The 24,081-nt window shown below is 41.2% G+C and overlaps 1 protein-coding gene across 2 annotated transcripts in view; it reads right to left on the bottom strand.

Annotated features, from left to right (window-relative positions):
* Window positions 1–13,882: 13,882 nt before the first annotated feature.
* The window catches only part of LOC147905112 (uncharacterized), an 87,287-nt gene continuing 77,088 nt past the window's right edge, over window positions 13,883–24,081 (bottom strand). For both annotated transcript variants that reach the window (XM_087390220.1, XM_087390224.1), the window contains exons 10-12: window positions 15,983–16,192; window positions 15,765–15,853; window positions 13,883–15,505 (exon numbers count right to left, since the gene is read on the bottom strand). In XM_087390220.1, the coding sequence (XP_087246346.1) occupies window positions 14,953–15,505; window positions 15,765–15,853; window positions 15,983–16,192 (852 nt within the window). In that variant the 3' untranslated portion in view covers window positions 13,883–14,952. The remainder of the gene's footprint in view (window positions 15,506–15,764; window positions 15,854–15,982; window positions 16,193–24,081) is intronic.

Genomic DNA, 24,081 nt, shown 5'->3' with positions numbered 1-24,081 from the left:
CAAGAATACAAGATTGTAGCATTCAATGACAAGTACAACAAAATTTATATTTCCTCCATTCATTCACATTCTCTTAAAAGAATATAAAATATTAGCTCAAAAGAAATTGTAAGAATGAGTGATTGTAAATGCAAATCATGCATTCATTCTAAAAGAATATAAAGTATTCTTTTAAAAGAAATTGTAAAAATAAGTGAATGTAAAATATCAATTATTCATTCACATTCTATTGAAAGAATATTCAATATTCATTCAAAAGAAAGTATAAGAATAAGTGAGTATAAATGCAAATCTTTCATTCATATTCTCCTAAAAGAATATAAAGTATTCTTTCAAAAGAAAGTTTAAGAATAACTACAAATCTTTCATTCACATTCTCCTAAAAGAATATAAAGTATCTTTCAAAAGAAAGTTTAAGAATGAGTGAGTGTAAATGCAAATCTTTTATTCACATTCTTTTAAAAGAATATAGAGTATAAGAATGAGTGAGTGTAAATGCAAATATTTCATTGACATTTTCCTAAAAGAATATAAAGTATTCTTTCAAAAGAAAGTGTAAAAATGAGTGAATATAAATGAAATCATTCATTTACATTCTATTGAAAGAATATTCGATATTCCTTCAAAAGAAAGTGTAAGAATGAGTGAATGTAAATGGAAATCATTTATTCACATTTTATTGCAAGAATATTCAATATTCATTCAAAAGAAAGTGCAAGAATGAGTGAATGCAAGTGCAAATCATTCATTCACATTCTTTGAAAGAATTTAAAGTATTCTTTCAAAAGAAAGTGTAAGAATGAGTGAATGTAAATGCAAATCATTCACTCACATTCTCCTAAAAGAATGTAAAGTCTTGTTTTAAAAGAAACTATAAGAATTAGTGAATGTAAATGGAAATCATTCATTTGCATTCTCTAAAAGAATATAAAGTATTCTTTCAAAAGAAAGTGTAAGGATGAGTGAATGTAAGTGCAAATCATTCATTCACATTATCCTAAAAGAATATAAAGAATTCTTTCAAAGTGTAAGAGTGAGTGAATGTAAATGAAAATCATTCATTCATAGTCTTAAAAGAATATTCAATATTCATTCAAAAGAAATTGTAAGAATGTTAAAAATTCTAATTAATTCAAACAAAGAAGTAACAATTTTAATTCAAACAAAGAATTAACAATTATAATTCACATTCAAAGGAAAACTCTAGACACTCTTAAAGAAGTAACAATTTTAATTCAAGCAAAGAATTAATAATTTTAATTCACTTTCAAAGGAAAACTTTAGAACTCTTGCCAAGTAAGAAGGCTAAAACAACAGACACCTAAATAAGGCAAGCGAACCCACAATAACAATTCAAACAAGACCCACAATCACAACTAATACAGGAGACCTAAGGCTCTCAACAAGCAAACAAACACATAAACACAACCCACGAAAGAGATCTTAGACACTTAACAAAGAGACCCTTGAACTCTTATATATAAAAACAAATCCATTTTGATTTAGACCTTCCAGATTGCTTTTGCAACCTCAGAGGGTCTTCCTTCTTTACTTTTCCTTCTTTGATCTCTTCTGCTCGGCTAGAGAACCAAGCATGAGATACACAAAAATGTTGTGCAACTAGCTTAAATAGAAGAATAGAAGAACATATTCTGAATAATACATGTTTATTCATACCAATAAAAGTATTTGTACGAATACTGATTCATACGAATAAAACTATTCATATGAATGTGTTTGGATGACATGTTGATTTATTTAAAAAACGTGATGTGTTAGCTTCTTTTGCTCAATTTATTCTCCCTATCAAATCATTCATTCGATTTTCTCATATTTTTTGAATCATGAATTCAAAATTTTCTACTTAGGCGAGCACGGTTCTTGTAGGTGGTGTCAAAACCATCTCATTGGCTAACTCTCATAGCAAGAGGTTGCAGGCAGTGCGACCTTTGTTAACTTTTTAATGGTGAGTATCGATAATAGGAAGTTGTGAAGCAGATGAATAAGCGCAGTCAATCGATGGCAAGTAGCGGTCTAGTGAGATGGTTTTTGCAATAGTTTAGAAAAGTGTTCTAACAGTGAGAGAAGGGAAGAGCGAGTGACATTATGAGTTCATGCTCACCCTCTCACCTAGCTTGCTATGTTAGGAATCTTATCACTGAGTGTGCATTGCAAGCCTAGGTGGCTTGGTTGTATCAACTCCTTTGATATACAAGTGTGGTTTCCTTCGTGTTTGTCTATGATATGTATACTCAGTGTGGTTTTAAATTCTTAACTGGTAGTAACTCACTTGTATCTCAGTTCTCCTGTCATCATACGATTTCTCCTTCAACAGCAACCCCGACCTTCAAGTTTTCTTGTTGAGAACTGTTTCATCACCCCAAGCATGCAGATACTATACATAATGGATTGCAAGAGTGAGCTGAGCACTGTGGAGGTTGGTTACAAGCACTGAGCATCTATGAGTGAACCTGTCAGGAGTGAGCAAACCAGAGCATCAACATCTAGCAATCCTATTGGGGAAGGGTCTGTTGAATTGCAAGTTTGTGTGTTGTTAGTAGGGGAATTGAGAGGATTGAGTTAGAAAGCCTAGAATTGAGTGGTGGTTGAGAGGTTCATATTGACCAATGATGACGTGAAATAGTTGCTGGTGGGTATCATGAGATATTACAAGAAATTTCTTCAAGTAACTCCATATAAATGGTGTAGTCTAGTGTTGTGTTTAATTGCTAGAGTGTGGAATACATAAAGTATTCTAACAGTTAATTTGCTACTTTCTGACTTAGCCAATGGCTAACACGCACTCTGAAAAGAGATGAAGATATGTGGCCAGGCGCAAAGAGTTCCTGAGCCAAAGAAATTGGCTACATCCTACCATGAGAATTGGAGTGGCCTTAGAACTAGAGTTCAATGCTTGAAGGAGATTGGAAGAAGCATTGACTGCCCAACAACAACATAGAGCATGAGGACAGAGGCTTGACCATGCTCCCTTGTATTCGATTTGCAAGCATTCTATACAAGATGTTTGTCTTCTTGTTTACTATGCTTCTACTTTTGAAGCATAACCCTTGTTTTCATGTGCACAAGGGTGGTGCTCCACTACTAAATGTTGGAAGACAAGCATTAGGAAATTTGACACTCAAGAATGGTGCCCAACAAAGGGGAATCTTGATAAAGAAGGAGATTTGACGTAGCATTTGAGATAAGTATTTGGTCACTCACACTATGAAACGGTAAGAAGAGTTAAGAAATGATAAAGGTGACCATGCACATGTCACTTACATGCTCTAGGACATAAACATAAGCATGTTCTAACACATGATTTACAAAATAGGAGATTCATCCAATTTACGGGTTGCATGAGCAATTTATAAAATAAGACTATTTGCCTATTATTACAAACTAGCATGTGTTGCAAAGCTACTAGGTCCCAAGCCCAAAAACAATTTGCTAGGTCCCAGGCTTTTTGTACATCCTCTAGCTTGGTCCATTTCCAAGAACACCATGGAGCTTGGGGGCCAATGTGAAGCTAAATAAAATAGAGATGGTAGGGCTGAAGTGACAACTTGGGCAAGATGCAAAGGTGGAGGTGAATAATACAATGGGGAAGTTTGCAAACATCTTAGGACAATAAAGGGAAGTGTGTAAGCATTGACATCTCGGTGTTTTGGGAGTGTAAGCAAGTATAAATTCCTAAGAGAAGACGGTTGTGTGGTGGGAGACTTAAGGGAAGGTGATGTAACAACAAGAAGGAATCAACAAATGAAGTAAATAGAGTAGGAATCACAGCAAATGAAGCAAATAGAGTAGGGGCAACTGATACAATGCATGTACCCCAAAGGAGAGCATCTCCAGATCCACAAATCACTTCACTGATCTCTCAATCAAGCCCATGAATCTCTCAGTCACACCTAATAGAACCTTGTACCACCAAACTTGGTCACACTAACCAACACACAACCCTTGTACCCCTTGGTACACCCAATTACATCAATTTGTCCTTTAGAAGGGAGCAGGCCTAAATGTGCACAATGGACTAAGCTTGAGCTTTTGTAAGGCAAGCCATTTTAAGTTCAAAATAGGTGCCAATGATCCATGATTTGTTCTCAGTTTTGTATTTCAAATATTTCTTTGCCTAATCTCTTGCAAGTGTCTAAGTTTAAGTAAATTTGAATTGCTTTCTTTAATCTCATGCTTTCTATAAGATCTACCCATGTGAAAGGCTCGATGCCAATGTTGCTCCAATACCCCACACCTAATTGGCCTCTCCCTCCTCTCCCTAAACTTGATTGATTTGCACAGATGTGCACTTGAGCTTGGTCCCAAGATGTTGGTCAGTTTAGCCTACAACCTAGATGCTTTGGCTCTAGAAGTTGGGTGGGTGGTCTAGCTCCATTACTCAGGTAAGGCAAGGTAGTTATAGATGGCTTTGCACTCGTACTCAAGCATAGGAGGTTGATAGTATGCACCCCTCAACTAGGAGCCCGGGCAGATGCATAACCCTTACTCTGAAGTCTCACAACCATGGCAACCTTTGATTGGCGTGATTTGTTACACGAACATCTTCACACCAATAGACAGAGAACATGTTCTCCGTCTTCAAATAGTGGTGGCTGAAGGGGTGAGAGTTGAAGCACCTGAAGGTGACCACAGAAGCACAGGTCTAGAGTAACTTTGGCTAAGTGTTGCATGTTCACACTTATTATAGGAATAAGGAGGTCTAATGAGTGAACAAAGAGTGTGATAGCATTTAGGGAGTCAAAGGCTGAATGGGAAACATGGGTCCTCTTAGCCCTTTCTATGTGAGGGAGTGTTTGCATGCATTTTGTTGTTTGTGTACCAAACTACTTACCTTAGCTACTTAGGAAGCGTAATATTCTCTTTTGTTAAAAATCTTGATATCTCCTAATAAAAAATTATTTTAGACTACAAAAGAGAAAAGAAACCTCCCATATCTTTTATTATTGTTACTCCAAGATCAAACTTTACATTTTAACCAAAAAAGTATAATCCTCATTACAAAATAAGAGCCTATTTAAGCATAGGGGCTAGTTCATTAGAGTTCAAGAAAAAAACTAGGCTATATTTTTTGTTTCATTCATACGTACATAATTCCAAAGCAACTAAGTAACCATCTAGTCCAAATTCAGTGAGCTATTTGAATTGCATTTTTGCAACAATATTGCAGAACTTTAGGCAAATGCATTGAAATTATCATAGCATCTCTACACTTTGCTTACTAGCCCATTGTCTTTCACTCTCTCCCACAACATTTGCAACAGTATCACTTCTCTGGTTGTAAGCGAAAAATGATCAGAAATTGAATCAATCTTCATCCATCTATCTCTTCCCTAGGCCAAAAATCCTTCAAAAAAGAGAAATTTTTGCCCAAGGCTAACTGTAGCCAAGGTTAAGTAACCACAGAGTGAGTCACACTTTCATTCTCTCAAGACCAAGTCCTCCCTTGGACCTAGGGGTAACAATCAACTCCCAAATGAATGCATGCCATTGACCTTTCCACAAAAAGATATAGGAGTTTATTGCACTACTAAATAGCAAGTCTTACCACCATTTTTTTGGGAGAAAATTTAATCACCAAAAATTACCACAAAAAGTAATCTATATTTTAGAAAAAGATAAATCCTAAGAGGCAATGGCTGTTTCTTGTCGATTTTCATTTGAAATTTAGATGAAACCATAGGCTTTTGTAATTTCCTTAAGTAGTCCTGGCAACATGAGGCTTGATCATTGAACTTTTGTATCCTAACCATCCAAGCAACACCATAGCTTTTGTATACTTCATCCTTGGTATGAGTTGAGCTTCTGACTTGGAAATTTTTCTTTGTAAAAGGATAAGGTGAAAGTTACAACTGGGGATATTTCTTAGATTATAGTTTACACCCTTTGACTCTCTACTATGAGGTTCATCATTCTCCTATAATGTATCAACAATGGAAAGGCTTCTTGCTTTGAACTTTGTGTTTTACCATTGTTTGTTTTGATCCACCCATTCATGGATCACTTCTTGAACCACATGGTACAATTGATTTCCCTCACATGATGGCAATTCTCCATACCAGCTATGGTCTATCAAACATCATACATTAGTAGCAAGTAAGGTAGCAACTCCTTCCTACTTGCATCTTCCATGGCATTTGTAATTACCCCCATGTCCCTGTATTCCTCACCTCTTTTTGTTAGGTAGAGATGAATATGCACTTTGTACTTTAGCGCGTGGCCATAAATGTGGATAAACTACTTAAGACCCTATTCATTCCCCACCAGATCATATCTCTTACTGATCTTGATGTGTGGAGGATTGTATCTTGGTTTCTTACTTGTAACAGCACCCTGCAAGCAAAATGTCTTCTTTTGTGCCTCCATGGTTACAAATACATTCCAAAATCCAAATGCAGTTTAGACCATGAAAGGCATAAAGCCTACACATAGAAGAAATTATAGAATCCAATTTGTGAATATATATGAATCATAGAAGGTCTCTCATTTAATAGCATACAAAATTGTGGACTGAAGTCTATATCTCTCGAGGCTGCCTTGGTTGGGACTCTTGAAGTCCATTTCACTTGAGGCAACCTCATGTTTGAGCCTTTGCCTTGACTATAGTCCATTCCTATTGAGGCTTGAGTCCAGCTCTCTGCTTAGAGAATCAAACTTGAGTTTGAGCCAAGTATGAGCCTTTGAGCCAATGTCCCTTGTTGCACATTTACAGAGGCCTTGCAAGCCAAAGTCCATCTCTTCCTTCACATAATAGCTTAGATAGTGTCCTTTCGGATCTTGTTGATGCTAAAGTCCAATTTTGTTCATCTCACAAATTAGCTTGGAGGACCAAACTTGAGTTTGAGCCTCTTTAGATTCAGGCTCAAGTTTGAGCTCAGGAAGAGTGCCATTTCACAAAATATCTTGGAGGATCAAACTTGATTTTGAGCCTTTGAACTATTGTTATGAGTGAGACTGTGGAAATTTAGCACGGCTCTCTAGTCCAAGACTCAAGTAAGATACTCATGGGGGCTCAAACTTGAGTTCGAAGCTTAGGAGACATTACTTTTCACACAATTTATCTTACAAATGGCTAGAGAGGCTCAAACTTGAGTTTCAGTACACAAGAATTTGCCTTAGATGGCCATGGAGGCTCAAACATGAATTTGCCTTCGATGGCCATAGAGGCCATTCAGTTTGAGCCTTGATGTTAACTTGTGGTATTGGCACAATTGAAGAGCATGCATGAGATTATGGATGATAAAGTCCAATTCTGTTCATTCACAAATTAGCTTGGAGGCTGAAACTTGAGTAAGGTTTGCGCCTCAAGAGGCATACTTTTTCACAAAATAGCCTAGAGGCAATGCGTGAGACTGTGGAAACCTCACATCGCTTTCTAGTCTAAGACTCAAGTATGATCCTCATCAATAGTGTTTTACACAAGAATTTGCCTTAGATGAGCCTCATGAGGGGTTGCTTTTCATATGAATTGTCTTAAAAATGGCCAGAAGGGATCAAAACTTGAGTTTGAGCCTCTAAAGGTTAACTTCAACTATTGGCACAATTGAAGACCACACATTAAGTCCATTTTTGTTCATATAACAAAATAGCTTGAAGGCTCAACTTGAGCCTCATGAAGCGTTTCTTTTCACAAGAATTTACCTTGGATGGCCATGGAGGCTCAATTCTAAGTTTGAGCCTCAGCAGGCATTGCTTTTCACGTGAACTGTCTTAAAAATGGCTAGAGAGGCTCAAAATTAAGTTTGAGCCTCTTTAGGGAAAGAGGCTCAAACTCAAGTTTGCGCCTCAAGAGTTGAGTTTAATATTGGATTGTGGAAGCGTGACATGGCTCTCTAGTCTCAGACTCAAGTATGATCCTCATGCATCATTTCTTTCCATAGTAATGTACCTTGAAACTATAGAATATATTCCTTGCATGGCCTGCCCCCCTTGCTACATCAATAACTCTATGACTAGCTATTTTAAAACTACTTTTAAACAATAAGAAAATCAAGGCACACATGTAATTGCAAGGGTTATGCTTTTCATACAAAACCATTCATATACGTTGAATGCTAAGAAAAAATGACAAAATTTGGCTTACTATGTGGTTTTCCATGTATACGTTATGGTTATCCATTTACAATTACTTTGCATACATCAAATCTCCGAGAGGGTTTTTTTTGGGGGGGATTTTTTTGCTCTCTAGGTGGGCATGACAATGCTACCTTGCAAATGCACCTATGTAGCCAATGGATTCTCTCTTTAAAAGGTGCTTGCAAGCTACAAATATCAAGGTTGAGTTTATTCCTTGTCAGATGTTAGAGAGTGGCAAGTTTGAAGGCCAGGTGGTAGCATATTTGCATTGAGCATAGCCTAGTAGTGGCAATGTCACTTGAGTTGTTGAGCATAGCCCCTCTTACACTCTATCAAAAAGGCTGTGAAGCCTCTGTCGCACGCTTAAAGCATCCTTCTTTAAAGCTCACAAATCTTCTTGTACTGCCGTTTTCTACCAAACTACCAAGGATTGGATGCAAAAAAATCACAAGGAAAATTGGTACGTAGCCATGAAAGGTTGTTGTAGCAATGCATCTTAGCATACATGGTGATGACTTTGACCACATCCTCCTTCCCTTCTCCCTCCCCTCCTCACGTTAGGACGGGGTAGGTTTGAGATCACCAAGTGAATTGTTGTGTGCAGTTTGCTTTGTTGGGTAAGTCATTAGTTTGGCCCAATCCCCTACATTGCTGGTGTACCCATACAAAGATCCGATGTTGCTCTTGAGATGTGGTTCCTTACAAGAAGTATTGTGAGCACCACATAAATCAAAGTAGAGTCGCTGGAAAGCTGCCAAGAATCGTCGTCCACAAGCATACCCACCAAATGAGCAGCATAGAGTTAGGGGAAGGGGGGGGGAAGGAGGCAAAGAGCTACATAGGGTAGCGAATAACGAGGGCACAGGACTGAAAGGAGAGGCAATGTGTGGCAATACGACAAGAGGACCGAAGACAGGTGGGAATGTACATTCATAATTTTGGTGGCGTAGGGAATCTCAAATTCTAAAAATTAGAGTGATTGCAAGATGTGAAAAATTCTCTCTCTCTCACGCACACAAATATATCTATATATGTATGTATGCATGTATGCATGCATGTGTGTGTATGTTTGGATTTCACCAAAAAATGTGTATGTTATATATGTATGTATGTATGTATGTATGTACATGTGTGTGTGTATGTTTGGATTTCACCAAAAAATATGTGTGTGTGTTTTGGGGAGGGGAGGGGTTGCCAGAGACATGACTTTGGTAGATTGCCTCTAGGCTTCACAGCTTGAGCGATCAAACCACACTCTCGAAGTGCTCTACCAATGAACACCGACCCTTTGTGACACCTTCCATGCCCTCGCCACCACAGTATATATACATATATATATATAGTGTGTGTGTGTGTGTGTGTGTTCTGGAGGAAGGCCGGGGTGCGGGTAGGGTGCCTTTGTTTTTCTTTTTTAATAATAGGCCTTACCATAATGCTCAATCTTAGGTTTGAGTCTCAAGTTTCAAAATTAGTGCTACTGAGGGTACACATCTCTATACCACTTTGATGGGAAGAATGATAAAAGCGAGATGAATGATCTCCAACCCCAACTACGGCATTTAGTAACAGCCAACGGTCAGGAAATTAATGGTCTTTCATTATGCAAAGTGCCCTTGGACTTTTCGCAACATGTACGATGGAAGAAGATGGTGAGTGTTTTAACTTCGATGGAAGAAAAGTTTGCAACACAATGTGGTACACTATACATGGGATTATAAAAACTACATTTTATACATATAGAAGAAGGTACATTGAAGGATCAAGGACTTTAAAATGCCTCATAAATCTAGGACTTATATACATGGAACTCATAAGACATAGGAAGTCATCTCAACAATGTATAAACAAGTGGATATTGTTGGAAATATGGGCCTATGGCCTTGGTATGGTCCTAACCCTCTTGTGTGGTACCTTGGAACAAATGTGGGTTAAAGAGGGGTAGTGATGTCCCTTGTGTGCAGTTGACACATGGATTATGTAAGGGAGAAATCCCATATGCAAAAAGAACTCCTGTGGATCCTTGGATATATCAACATGATGAGCCCCTCTCCCATAATCCTACCGGCCTTGTGGGAGAGGCTTTGCATGGCTATGGGCGGGGTGTGGGACCCCCATACCCAGTGCCTCTCGGTGGTGACACGTGGCTCTATCCCACGTTTTCTTAATAGATATCTTACATTTAGTTAATGCATCTCTTAGTTCTTTGGAATATAAAGGACTTTCACTGTCTACTTTTTCTCGATTGTAGAGTACAACATTCAAAATGGTTAGTCTCTCTCAAACCGGCACATTCTCAAAGTTGAAACTAGAATAACGAAGAACCAAGAGGAGCGTGCAAAGGTGCGCATACTGAGGAGGACACATATGTTGCAGCAAATGACTTGTAAAAATGTTTACTGTGCTTGAAGGTTGTACTTGGAAGCTCTATCCTACAAATCTATACATGCATACCACGAGTAACTCTAGTTCCTAAATCGCTCAACCAAGTGTTGTCCCTTCCAATATCATTGATAGGCATGCTCATGCATGGTCATGGACTAAATGCTTATGGACACTTGGGAGTGGGATTATGGCCCAGCGATCCCAATTTTAGAATTGGTTCTTATCTAAATGTCTTAGAAACTTGGGAGAACAGATAGTCACATGCATGGTGATTTGATATATGATAGTGGCACTCCTCAGATATCACACAATGTTTTCCAATGCTTGATGTCTAGAACGACACTAAATCATCATAGGAAGGAAAAAAAATAGAAGATGATAATTTGTTATGTATTGCAGAAGATGCTACAAAAAAAATGTCTTGTACAAACAAGGAAAGCCTCCAGAAGTGCAGCAAATACTCTTGGACCATACCGGTCTACGACAATGCATAACTCTGCCAGGTACTGATCCAAGATGAGTGGGGATACGAAGATAGTGACCATAAATTCTTTAGACCCCCCATGTGATTGGTCTTTGAAGTGAATGAGGCCATACAAACAAACGATGCTACAAACAAGGACACATTCAAGATGTTGCCAAAGATATTATTCCTTCAAATTGGATAATTGTGAGTAAAAGAATAAGGATCGGTATGTATTTGCATATTCATCTTTGCTGGTGGCAAAAGGAGTTTTTGAGATGGTGCAACTACTTATGGTGGGACATACACATGAGAATATCGATGCATTGTTTAGTCGACTTTCTGAGAAGCTCAGAATAAGTCAGACATTCACCTTCCCTCACTTGATGAGAAGCTTCAAGGAGTGCACTAGCATAAATCCAACACCTTTTCTTATGAAGGCGGCGCCAAATTTCAAAGAGTATTTGAAAGGCTACTTACACAAAGGTGTAGACAGACTAGAAGGTCATTCCAAGCCGTTGCAATTTAGATTTTACATGAACGAGGACATTCAATTGATGCAGTACAAGACACACCCCAAATCAATTGAGTGGTTTAAAGCAAGCATCTCAATCTTGGTACATGAAGTTCGATTCTTCTTTTCTCCAACATGGATTTCAAAGATGGTACCATGTGACCCAAGTCTATACGTATGGTTGCCTGAACATGGAATTGAACTATGGAAGCATGATGATAACGGGATGCTAATGATTCATCAAGGGGTTCCTAAGGTTGTCCCCATTTATGAATCCAGGTCATGCAAGGCTTAAATAACTTTGTGAATTGGTGGAAAAGCTTTGTGAAAAGTAAAGGAGATGACGCATCATATGTACATTGGATTTAGCCCGTCATTGATTCTAGGAGAACATGATTGTTGACTTGAATACTGCAAATGTGCAAGAGAGTGCTTTCTTGTATGACTTTTCACCTAAAAGTATGTGTTCAAGGGATAATTCCATTGCATAAAGATGAAGAGCCACATAGAATAGAGGACAAAAAAGGACACTACTGTGGACCACCGCACCATATGCCAAGGGAGGAATTCAAACTGAAAGTTGACAACACAAAAGACAATTTTGTTCTTGTACGACCAAGTGATACAATATATCCAGTATGGTTGGGGGTTGCAGTTTTAGACGTTGATATGTATAAACACTCACTAAACTGTTTAAGAGTTAAGATTCAATATTGGGCCCCTGTCACAAGAAAGAAGAAGCATTGGAGGTAAGATGAAATTGACCCTCAACATTTCGTGCATGTTGGAAGCATTATTTTGAGTTGGACACCAAGGAAGAGAAAATCTAAAGATTCAAAAAATAGTTATCTCAAAGGCTCAAGAAAGCTTAGGGCTTGTAGAGAATAATAGTGGCAATAAAAGTGTGGACGAAGAGGGAGAGAGTTAAACACTCCTCATGAGGAAACTTTAAAGATTTCTCTCTCTCTCTCTCATAGTGATGAATTTCCAAACTTTAAAATTAGTCTTTAAAATATCTATATATAAATAAATATTTATTAATAAATTCACTAAAAAATCATGTATAAATTAGTGGAATACTCTCTCTCTCTCTCTCTCTCTCTCTCTCTCTCATAAATACAAGTTCCTCGAACAATCTCTCCCATTGACAAATCCTATAATTTCTTGTATAATTTTGACAAATCCTATAACTCAGCTCATCAATTCATATCGAAAAGACACTCCCAAAATTACATATATCGATCAAAGAGAATGGTGCCAAAATCATGAAAGTTTTCCAAGTTTTAAAAATTGTTCCTATACCTTTATTGAAAGGGCACTTAAAATATCAAAGGCTACAAATAGCTATCTATACTCATATTCGTTCTTAAGATTCCAGTGCATTATTTGCTTTGTAAGCCCTAACTTTTAAGATCAAGAATTTCTATAACATTTTTTCCTAAAGAGTTTTTTTCTTTCTTAGGAATATCAAGGTAATCCTTGAAACAATTACATGAATATTTGCAAATATTTCTAACCATTAATTATACATTATTGTGATGATTGTAAGATTTTAAGAGGTGATTTATTATGACAATCTACGCACACAATTTAATGCACAGTCAAATTGCAACACTTGACAATATAGTTAGTAGCTACTAAATTGTTAGAATATATGCTATTTGTTAGGCTTAAAAGCAAAATTATTAGATTTCATTTCATGGGTTTATTTTGTAGTTCTATAGAGCATGTGTCATCCACATCATGTTAACTTGCCATGATATTATATTAAAAAATCTTTAAAGTAAAAACTAGAATGCTAAATTGCGAGTAAAGACTAGAATGCTAAATTGCAGTCTCTATGGGATTAATTAATTTGCAAATATAAATTTAGTAATGAAAATATATTTATTGAGATGTTAGTTTCAATCACAGATCTGATACTAGTTGTGGGCCTTCACGTGATTTTGGAAAATTTAAAGCATCATACTTTACATATTGTTATGAATATTTCATTCAATGCATATTGCAAATCTTGGGTAATGTGCATATATCAATTTGCCATGGATATAATAACATTTATATTCAACTGAATAAAAACAAATGTGCTTTTAGTGTTTATCTACGTGTAGCATTTATTAATTACATGCTATGCAGCTCTTAAGAGATCCTATTTAGAGATTCATAAATGGGAAGAGTTGAGGTCAACTCGTCACACGCTGCAAGATAGGGACAAAAAATTCCAACTTATTACCCACATCATAGACATTTCCATAAGCTATTTTCATGAGTTAGGTCTACCCATGACAGGCAATATTGTGAAAGAGAATTTCTTTTGGAGGGCACAAGAAAGAGAGATTATCACAAAAGAAATTTTTGGAATACTTAAAAAACTTGCTTTGTGTATGTGTAAAGTTTAAAACACCAATGTCAGTAATTAGTCCCTTTTGCTACATTGAAGTGCATTCAAATACAATGGTAGCACTTTGCTTATGCAATTTCCCTAACCCTTTTCCACATTCAGTTGCATTGAAATGCACTAACAAGTTTAGTGCACAAGAGACTAAAGCAATTCCATTAGACTATGGCTAAGCTCTCTGTCACATCAAGGTGTAGGGTGCATAGTAACAACATTGTGGGGTGGTAGTGAGATACATTGCAGGGCAATTAGGCATAGATAGCAAAGGAGCCTTGGACATGTGCAAAATAGAGGGTCTTATATGTATGTATGTACTGGAACTGGTAGCCTGTATAAAAATAAAAAATTTACTGACATGTGCAAGGTGTGAAAGTCTAAACACACTAAAGGAAATAGTTTGTACCAACTTCACCTTCATACATCAGATAGCTCTTTGACTTGCACGTTAAAAGTCAGGGCCTCAGCAGGTGACCCTTAGTTTCCAGAATTCATCCATACTATACTTCAATCTTTTCAAGGAGCTCGGGCTCAAATTGCATGGAATTCATGAAAAGAGTGAAAGAATCTTTTATTCTGATCCCTGCTCACAGCTTTGACCACTTACCAATGAAAAAATCCCTGTACCGATCATTTTGCCAGCTGTTTTTACCAGTCGAAAATCAAGCAAGTTAATGGGGCAGAGGCAAGTGGCGTAAATACCATAAGACCCCAGATCTTCTCTTTTCATTCTTGGAAACAGGTGCTCAATCGGGACAGAGCTTTAACTTATGTCCCTGATGCCCATCAAGAAGACTACGCTAGGGGTTGGATTGCTTATGCTTTGTTCCTGTCATGTGCGTGCCATCCATGATAATAGATGGCTTCAACATAATATTTATACTCCATTACAAGGCCATAATACTTCAGGCAGCCCAATGAGTTCATGTTCCCAAAAACAATTTGAGTGCAAAGGCAAGGTTGGGCACTTGACATGTCGCCAGAATGGATGTATGCTTGAGTTAGTGTGAGGTGCACGTGGGAAAGGCCTTGCCGGAAACAATCCAAGTGTCAAATCTTAAGCCATCTAAAGAGCCAGCGGGAAGCTTGCTGCAATAAGCTGAGTTATAGCTTGTCTATGATGGTGCAATTTACGGACAAACCGTCCCCATAAATCCTTGAAAATCGAGGTGGTCTTCCAAGGAGGGTTTGTGTGAGGTGCTTATCCAAGTCCTGGGGGCTCACGGGATATCCTCTTGACAATTCTTCACTGTCAAAGGGGGATCTACCATGCACTGAATGAAAAAAAAGATTCCTAGGGGACACCTGACCTTGCTGTGCAGGACTCCCACTCAATGGTGGTCCCCATTGAGAATCACTTCTGGGATCACGACCTACTGCCACATGAAGTTCAGCAGGACTTCTGAGCCTCACATTTGATGATCTAGTAGTATTTCTAGATAGACTTTCAGCTTGATGTGTATGGAGTCCATACCCTGCTATTTGTCTACCCCTTTGAATGCCAGGAGTAGGTGTAGCATACCCAGTAAGAACAACAGCTGACCTTGAGGATCGCAATCCACTCTCTGTTTGATGTGATGCTTGAGGTGACACAGGATCACTGGAGCAACGATACTTGGGTCTTAGAGACGACGAAGCTTCAGCATAAGCAGGCCCACTGCAGTCAGCTATCAACTATCATACTTCATAAACTGATCATATTTCTGGATGGAAAATTAGAAACATTTAAGTATACCCATAATGACAATTGAAGTCTTTAGAAAGGGTACAGTATACCTCTCAAAGCTATCCCCCCCCCCCCCAAAAAAAAAAAAGGATACAGACAGGACAGCATGCAACTTGTCATTCATACAAAATTTCTCACATGTTGAGGAAAAAATGCCAAGAACCCTGCTGTATTTTGAAGGTAAACCAACCTTGAATTTTTTTCTACTCCTGCAATGCTCGTCTGCAAACCACTTATAAAAGTTTCCAGCTGTTGGGCTATAATCCTCTCCTCCACACCCTTGAAGAAATTGAATACACTAGAGTTAGCATTGAACATACCAAAGTAAAAAATAGAGAAATGTTTCTTGCTGTTACACAAGGACTAATATAATTTTGTGCATGCCTAATCACAACCTAGAATTACTACCTGAGAATGTGTATTGCTGGAAGTTTGTAAAACTGATTCAGTCTTGCCATTTGGAATCTGCACAAATGGATGCTCTAACAGCATTGTTGCAGAAGGGCGATCGGCAGGATCCCTCTGGAGACACAGACTCACGAAGTCCTTTCCTACCAGCGATAAAGATTCAGGAATGGGAACTTCATGACAGTTCATGACCTTGAAAATTGCTGCATACTGGAGATTGGACACACCATCAATTCTAAATACTCTGTCGAAAGAGTCTGCTAGCTTTTCAAAATCAAAGCCCATAATCATGGATTGCATAAATTGGTATTAAACACTTTATTATCTGTGGAACTTCAAACATTCAACATTTTTTCCTTGCTCTCTATTGGCTTCAACAAAGCTGTATACCGAAAGAGAAGATTTGATACTTACAACAGACGACACTGTCATCCTTCAGCAGTGGCAATTGCCATCATCAATTCTCTCACTTCATGGTCTATGTGTGCTTGTATCATTATGTGTCCAGGTAACTGTAGACATGTACATAGAATACCTGTCCATGCATCTCTTCATTTTATCCTTAAGGGAAAAGAGCACGGTAGGAGTCAACCAGAATTGGTGAAAGATTGAAAGGATTCAATCAGGTATCTGCACCATCAAAGTGAATTGGCCATTCAATACTTTCAAGTTGGAAAGGTTACCAATTGGCTAATCTGGCAGCTTGAACCCAACACGAATCAGGCGCCCCTTTCAGTATTTCTTTAATTAATTAAGAGGCCCTGAAATACAGGCTACATCAAGGATACACTCCTTACAACTAGAGCATTCCATACATAGCCCTCCCTGTTCACCGCTCTCACTATTCCTGGTAGTAGGTCTCCATCTCTAGTCCAGGAAGCTTGCACACAGCCCGGAACTGTTACTAGCAGCCCACTCAGCCACTCAGTTCCCCACAGCTGTCACTAGTGCCCAACTAGTCATCCATCTGCTCAAAGCAGAGGGAGAAAGCATACAGGAGCTTTCTCCACTGTCCAAGGACTGCCATGACCAATAGTCTCTCACCCTATGGGTCGCACATATCCTGATATGATAACTTGTTACCCAAAAGAGATCTAGCATCACAATACAGCAAACACTATGGCAGTCACACCTGTACCATCCCTCTCGGGGTTCTAGGGATACTTCCCATTCCAAGCATGGATTCCCAACCCCTGCCTACTCAGCAATGAGGCTGTACCAAAGATGTGCCGTCTGCCTAGCAACCACTGCCTGCATGTGATCCATCTCCTTGAGAAACCAAAACCATTTTCCCACACAAAACATGTTCCTTGCCAAACCCAGAAAATAGGATACACAATGAATTTGAACCTGCTTGCATTCAGTGCCCTCCCCTTACTCGGCAGGCATCAATATCACAACACATTAGCCATGTGGGGCTCTGCTCTCACACCCATGTGACCATAGGCATCCATTCTCAGTGCAACACCTGCATTTAACCCGAGAGCGTTTACTAGCAGCCCACACAAGGCCACATGCTCCCCAGACAAATCACAAGTGCCCGTGACTCACTGGATACCCAAACAACAGGTGTAAGCATAACTGAACTGCCCACGAAGCACGAACAACCTCTGCAAGCATTCATCGTAATTGTCCTGCCAAGCAAGTCTCTTAAAAAACGCAGCCCAATTCTCACGGGCAATCACGAGAAGGGATGGGAGCGCCCTTTATGGAGCAACCTTTTGAGCGTAAGCACAGAGTCGATGGTCAAGCAAAAGGTGACTAAACTCAGCTTGTCACAAGCTCCAACAAATGGACAGCGATAATGTCTCCACATACCCTTACCGTACAACATAAGGACTGCCTTGCCAGCTTTGCATCCGTACGGGCACTGCTGCTGTGTACGACAACTTGCACGTAGGAGAATTGACAGGACGGCCGTCCATACAGTCCCGTACGGACAGCATCCCAAAAGCCTTCCATACCTTTCTACCAAGGATTTTGTATGGTTTTTGTGACCTTGGGAAGGCCACATCAGCCAACGCCCGTACACAGCCCGCTTCGTCCACGCTCCGTGCCCGTACGTCATTGTTGCAAGAGCTGCGCAGGAAGCTCCCTTGCATAGCCACAACCCCCGAGCTTCTTCTATACCCGTGATCCACCGCCCTCGTGATGATCCGACTGCACACTGTCTTTTTCTCCGTCCCCTTCTTCCTCTACTCCAAGGTCTTTCCGTGCACCCGTCAGCCAACCAGCTGCTTCTGTGGATATCCTTTCCAAAAGGGACTTGTATGGGCATGCCACGTGGCAGCCCATGTCTTAAGTTTCCCCTAAGGGCTTTCATTTGCCCCTAGGCCCCCTCTAGTGGGACCTTTTTAAACCCCACCAAGGACCAACTTCAAAACTAAGGGTATTTTTCCCTCTAACTGGTCCAAACCAAGGCACAATTTCTAAGGGTTCTAGCACATCAAGCAACCCTTGACCACGCTCTTTGTTTTTCGAGGGTCCTGCTTACATGTAGCCAACATGCATGCGCCAGAAATCACGCCCTCGTCACAAGGGCTAACAACCAAGGTGGTCGACTATGTATCTAGCGAATACCTCTCACGGTGACGATATAGAAGATGACTACAAGCCAAGCCTTGTAACGTTCCCGCCTTTCAGCGATCGCTCTAGAACCCGGTATCTCACGCTCCCAAATGGTGTGCACGGTGTAGATAATGTCCCACCAAATGGCGACGAGTGGCTGTCAAGGAAACCTGAGGCCTCCCATCACCATATTGCATCGGGCAAACCCACATATTCCAAGAATAATGCTGGACACCATCTCCCACATACTATCCTCTGGTGAGGGCACAGGGCACACGTGGGAAGGAGGCACCGCATCATATGCCTCAATCCTAGCCACATTCTGGACTTGAATGCGGTAGGCTAGAGACACTGGATCACTCGATAATGCATGGCCCCCCTCTATAAGCCATGTACCATCCCCCAAGTGAAATCCCACTGCATCCACTGTGTACTGGCCACAATCATGAGGTGCCGTTCACCAGATCCTTTGCGTTGCTAGACATCCCCATAGACAGTGGGGAATCGTCTCCAACACTTTGTCTGCATAGCAATGGCAGATACCATCCACCGTCATTTGCTCCAGCTAGGGGCCGATGGGCAGACCTTAATGCACGACCATCCAAAAGAAGTAAGAAATCTTCAGTGCTCTAAGGTTGGTCCAGATACGTGACAGATGAGATGACCTCCCTAGGAACCTCTTGCTTTACGCAATGCCGCTCCCTCCAGGGGATTCATGTTGCTACCTCCAGTTGAAGACGTCGGCCAATGAGGGTGGTTTATGAGAAGAAGCGCACCTCCTCCACATGTTGGAGTGCCCTACTCAAGCAAGCCAGAACAACTCACCCGGGTCCCATTGAACCTCTCGAAGATGCCAGCCCTCCCTCGATGCACTTGCCTCATATGCGAAAGTGCCTGCATTTGTGCCTTTGCCTCCAAGGGAGACGTCTCCAAGCCCCAAATGACATCGTTGGACCACTGTCCCACTGGTGACTAGTTGTGGGTCCGTTGCCCCAACATGTGATTCTCAAGTTCCCAAAACTTTGGATGCCAAATAAGTGGCTGCTGCTCAAACTCCTCAAGACATGTAGGGCCTAGCCTGCAGGAGTCCCTGAGACAGACGCTGCCAAACCCTATGGAGAATCCTGATCAAGGGGGAGCCCTTCCCTATGAGCGAGACTCTGAAAAGATCCACCTGTGAGATTGTTGCCACTATCCTCCTGTACGAGGTGTGTCATGAAGAAGCCTCTGGCGAAGCAGGAGCTTCCAGGGTTCTAAGCCTGGGACCACTGGCTTGCTTAGCAGGGCCCTACTCTGCATCTCCGGGTTGATGATTCCCAACCCTCCCTACGCCGATGGCAGGATCACTATCGTTTCCTATACCATCGAAGCCTGCCCATAAAAAGTTGCGTACCAAGTGCCTAAGCTGACCCGTGCATCCCCTATGAAAGCACCAACAAGAGGCTATGTACCACGTTGTGGCAAGGAAGACCTAGTTGGCCACCCACCAAGGCCCTGCTTGCAAAGGAGCGTTTGGCAAAGCTCCGATAGAGGAGCTTGCGCCACACACTCTCTGAAGCTGGGGCTATTTGCTACTCTTTCAAAATGTCTATACGTAATGGTAGCCAAGATATCTCATTGTATGCCCTCATGGAATTGACCGAAAGCCTAGAGCTGTCCCCTAGTCATGAATGCCTTGGAACTCCTCTGTCACGGCTACCTGTGCATGGGGAGACGACTCCTCGGACTAAAACAAGCTCTGATAGAAGTTTGTAGTCGTCTCTAAAATCTCATGAGGATCAAAGCGCATCTATCCGCTCACATCTCTGCAACTGTGTCCCTGTTGACCAACACCTGGTGGTCTAGAAAAACTGCCTGGTCATCCTCTACCCATCTAGCCTTGGATGAGTGATAAGAGAGCTCTGCACGATGGAACTCTATGTCTTGAAGGGCGAGTCGCGTGCGCTTGAGCCAATCCACAAGCCACTGAGAGCTTGAGTCCTACTCCCTTAGACGCTCAATGGAAGCCTCATCTTGGCTCAATGCTCTTTGACGCACTTGAAGGAGGTAACACTGGCAAAGAGCTTGAGAGTAGAGCTCCTCTCGCTGCTCTGAATTGCATTCGTTGTCCATAGGGCCCAACCCTCCATTCGATGGGATCTCTTCTACCGTCACATCTCTATGATCGCCTATAGTACCTCCTCCTCCCAAAAAAAAGCATACAGTATGCGTACCCCTTTATGAAGGAGTATGCGACAATGTTGCTCGCGGTAAAGAACAATCGGTGAGTGGTCAAACATCATAGTACCTGCCACAATGCCAATGGCTCCCCCCTATGCATCGCCCAATCACCAACATAGTACTTGTCCCTCCTCTCTAGAAGTCCATCATGCAAACTCTGCCCAAAAAAGAAGCAGAGGTTACCAAGGAGTCCAGAGAGCTCTGCCTCTTGCTAAGGATCCCTACCACAAATCGTGAAGATAAACTGCTCCCATGTGTTCCTCTCAAGCACTGGCATCTCGGAGAAAGAGGCTCCACCCTTTTTGTCCTCCCCAAACTCTAGGTTGTTACAGTCACTTGCAACGTTTCAAGAGTCCACATCCAGGAGGCTCTCCGTCTCTTGCCTCCAGAACAAATGGTGATGTTGTCCACAAGCAGGGGTGTAAACATTCAGAATGCCGATCCTGGAGTCGCCCAATCGTAAATCCATCCAAAATGACCTCCCTGTGATCAGCTCATCCTGATCATAGACATCTACGGCCATCGCTTGTGAGACAGGAATGCAAATCCCGCCACTCTACCTACAACGGGGGACCCCACCTCTGAGCCTCTCCCTAGAAGATGCGAAGGCGTCTGATATCTGTTGCTAAAAACATATGCTCCTAGATCAAAAGAAACTCCATTTCCCATCCTACCATAACCCTCTACAACTCCTAGTCAAGTATGAGATGCTATGACTACTGCCATGCGCGATTTGTGCAACCCATGTATGTTTCAACTCACTATGGTCCCCAGCTCATGGAGAAGAGGCGTGAGAAAACAAGGCTTACTTATGCATATGAGTCTGCACAACCACCTTAGACTTCTGTGTCCTCAAGGGGGGCTTGGAGAAAGAGTACTTGTGTGGCGATGTACCACAGACTTGACAAGCTCTACACCTACCTTGAGAGTCCACTGCATCATGAGGGAGATCTCAATCCCAAGCCTAGCAATGCACTGATGAAGTGTCAAGTACATAGCATGTGTAAGCTACATCTCTAGACCTAAACGGATCACCCCCATTGCTATACATGTACCCGGCCTCTCCTCAGTGAAGCAGAGCTGAGAAGTAGATGAGTCTCAACCGGTAAGCCAAACTGGGGGGTCCTTCACTCCTCCATCATGCAAAACAATTGCTCTTTCATCATATAATCAGATCAAAGAAGGCTTCCTGACTTTGGCTTCTTCGAGGAGGCAGAGTCCTACAAAAGACAGGGAGTGGCTTGCGCCTCAGAGGAGAGCGGCGGGCTGCAGCTCCTAACGATGCTATGGAAGCTATACCCTGCGTTGGCCAAGCACTAGGGCTGCTATTGCGTGGGCAAGGCCACTAACTATGTGGGAGAAGACTCAGCCTCGCCCTTGCCCAAAGGCTGAGGTTCCAGTAGGGCTGAGGTGCCAACAGAGGGGGACTTGTAGATGAAGAAGAAAGCTGGGCTGTAGCAACAGAAGGGGAGGGGAACGGAGAGTAAAAGGGAAGGGGGTAGGTAGTGAGGATAACTGCCTCTAGTGGAGTGATCAAAGGGGAAGGAGCAGACTCAGCCAGGGGGATATGCGAAGAGGAGGGGATGTTTGGAGAAGAAGGGTGGGCTGGAGGGGTGGCAAGGGACGAAGAGGTTGGCTCTCGTATGGCCTGCTGCTGTGCTGGTTCATGAGTGTGTTGTGCCACAGGCTCCGAGGGCTCTATAGGTAGATCAAAGAATATCTCATCCTCTAGGGTCTGAGGGCGGCTTGAGGGGACGTGCTCCCACTGCTCTCCCTAAAATTGCAAAGCTGACATAGAACAAGGAATTTCATGATAGGCATCTTAGGAAAGTTCTGGACATCTTACAAAAGAACAAGCTCTATGCCAAAAAGAGTAAGTGTTCTTTCTACACCAGACCAAATCGAGTACTTGGGTCATGTGGTATCCAAAGATGGGGTTAGGATGGACCCAAGGAAAATTGATTCCATTAGGGATTGGCCTATCCCAAGAAACACCCGTAGCATTAAGGGATTCTTAGGGTTATCTGGATTTTATATAAAATTCATAGAGGACTTTTCAATCAGTTAAAGAAAGGCACTGACATAAATTGGACCCTTGAGTGTCAAGAAGCTTTCAAGCCCTATAGGATGCCCTGTGATTACAGCTCCCATAATAAAACTGCCTGAGTTTGATTGGGAATTGTTTGTAACTACACATGCTAGCAAAGTAGCCATAGGCACAGTGCTTGGCCAAGATCAAAGGCATGTAGCCTATGAGTCTACGAATTCTTTGTAACTATAGATGCTAGCGAAGTAGCCATAGGCAGAGTGCTTGGCCAAGATCAAAGGCATGTAGCCTATGAGTCTTAAAAATTGAGGGATGGGAGAAGAACTATCCAACTCATGATTTAGAGTTGTTAGCAGAATTTCATGCCCTAAAAGTTTGGAGACACTATCTCCTTGGAAGAAAATTTAATCTATTCACAAATCAACAAAGTCTCAAGTGGATTTTATTTTTTTTACTTAGCCCGACCTTGATGCTATGCAAAGAAGATGGAATGCCACCATCCAAGAGTATGACTTTGACATACATTACAAACCTGGAAAGAAAATACGGCGGCCGATGCCTTAAGCCGAAACCCACAATTCTATGCGATGTCCATGATTGAGAACCCGTGGATCCTGAAAATTAAGGACAGTTTAAAGGAAGACCCTTTTTTTTGTCCCATCATGAACAGAGACGATCCTAATGACCCTAAGCTAAGACATTTAGGTTGCACGATGGGCTGCTGCTCTACAAAGAGAGGGTCTGCATTCCAAGCTTCCCTAGTATCCAAAAGACCATCTTGCATGAGTTTCATGATTCCCCCATAGTTGCACATGCTAGTTTTCAAAAGACCTACACTGCTGTGAAGGGCCACTCTATTGGCCTAGCATGAAAAAGGACATTAGAGATGATGTTTTGAAATGCAAAAAATCAAATTTGAGCACATAAAGACCCCAGGGAAGCTTATCCCTAACATGAAGTGGGAATGTGTGACCATGGCCTTTATCATAGGACTGCCCAAACTAGATCAAGACATGACTCCATCTTTGTAGATGTTGACAAGTAAACAGAAGTAGGGCACTTCATCCCTGTCAAAACTACAGAAACTTCCCTTGACATTGCTAGGGTATTCATCAAGAAAATCTTCAGACTGCATGGGCTACCCAAGAGGATACTATTGGATAGGGACAGCAAGTTCACCTCCAAGGGCAAGCTTTATTCCGTGCCATAGGCATTAAGCTCAAACTAAGCTCTTTCTGTCACCCTCAGACGGATGGACACTGAG

The sequence above is a fragment of the Dipteris shenzhenensis genome, chromosome 2, assembly GCF_047967505.1.
Source record: "Dipteris shenzhenensis isolate YYH24624 ecotype China chromosome 2, Dip_SZ_1.0, whole genome shotgun sequence".
Classification (NCBI taxonomy): Eukaryota; Viridiplantae; Streptophyta; class Polypodiopsida; order Gleicheniales; family Dipteridaceae; genus Dipteris; species Dipteris shenzhenensis.
Note: the sequence above shows the minus strand (reverse complement) of the source record. Positions and strands in the feature narration are given on the sequence as shown.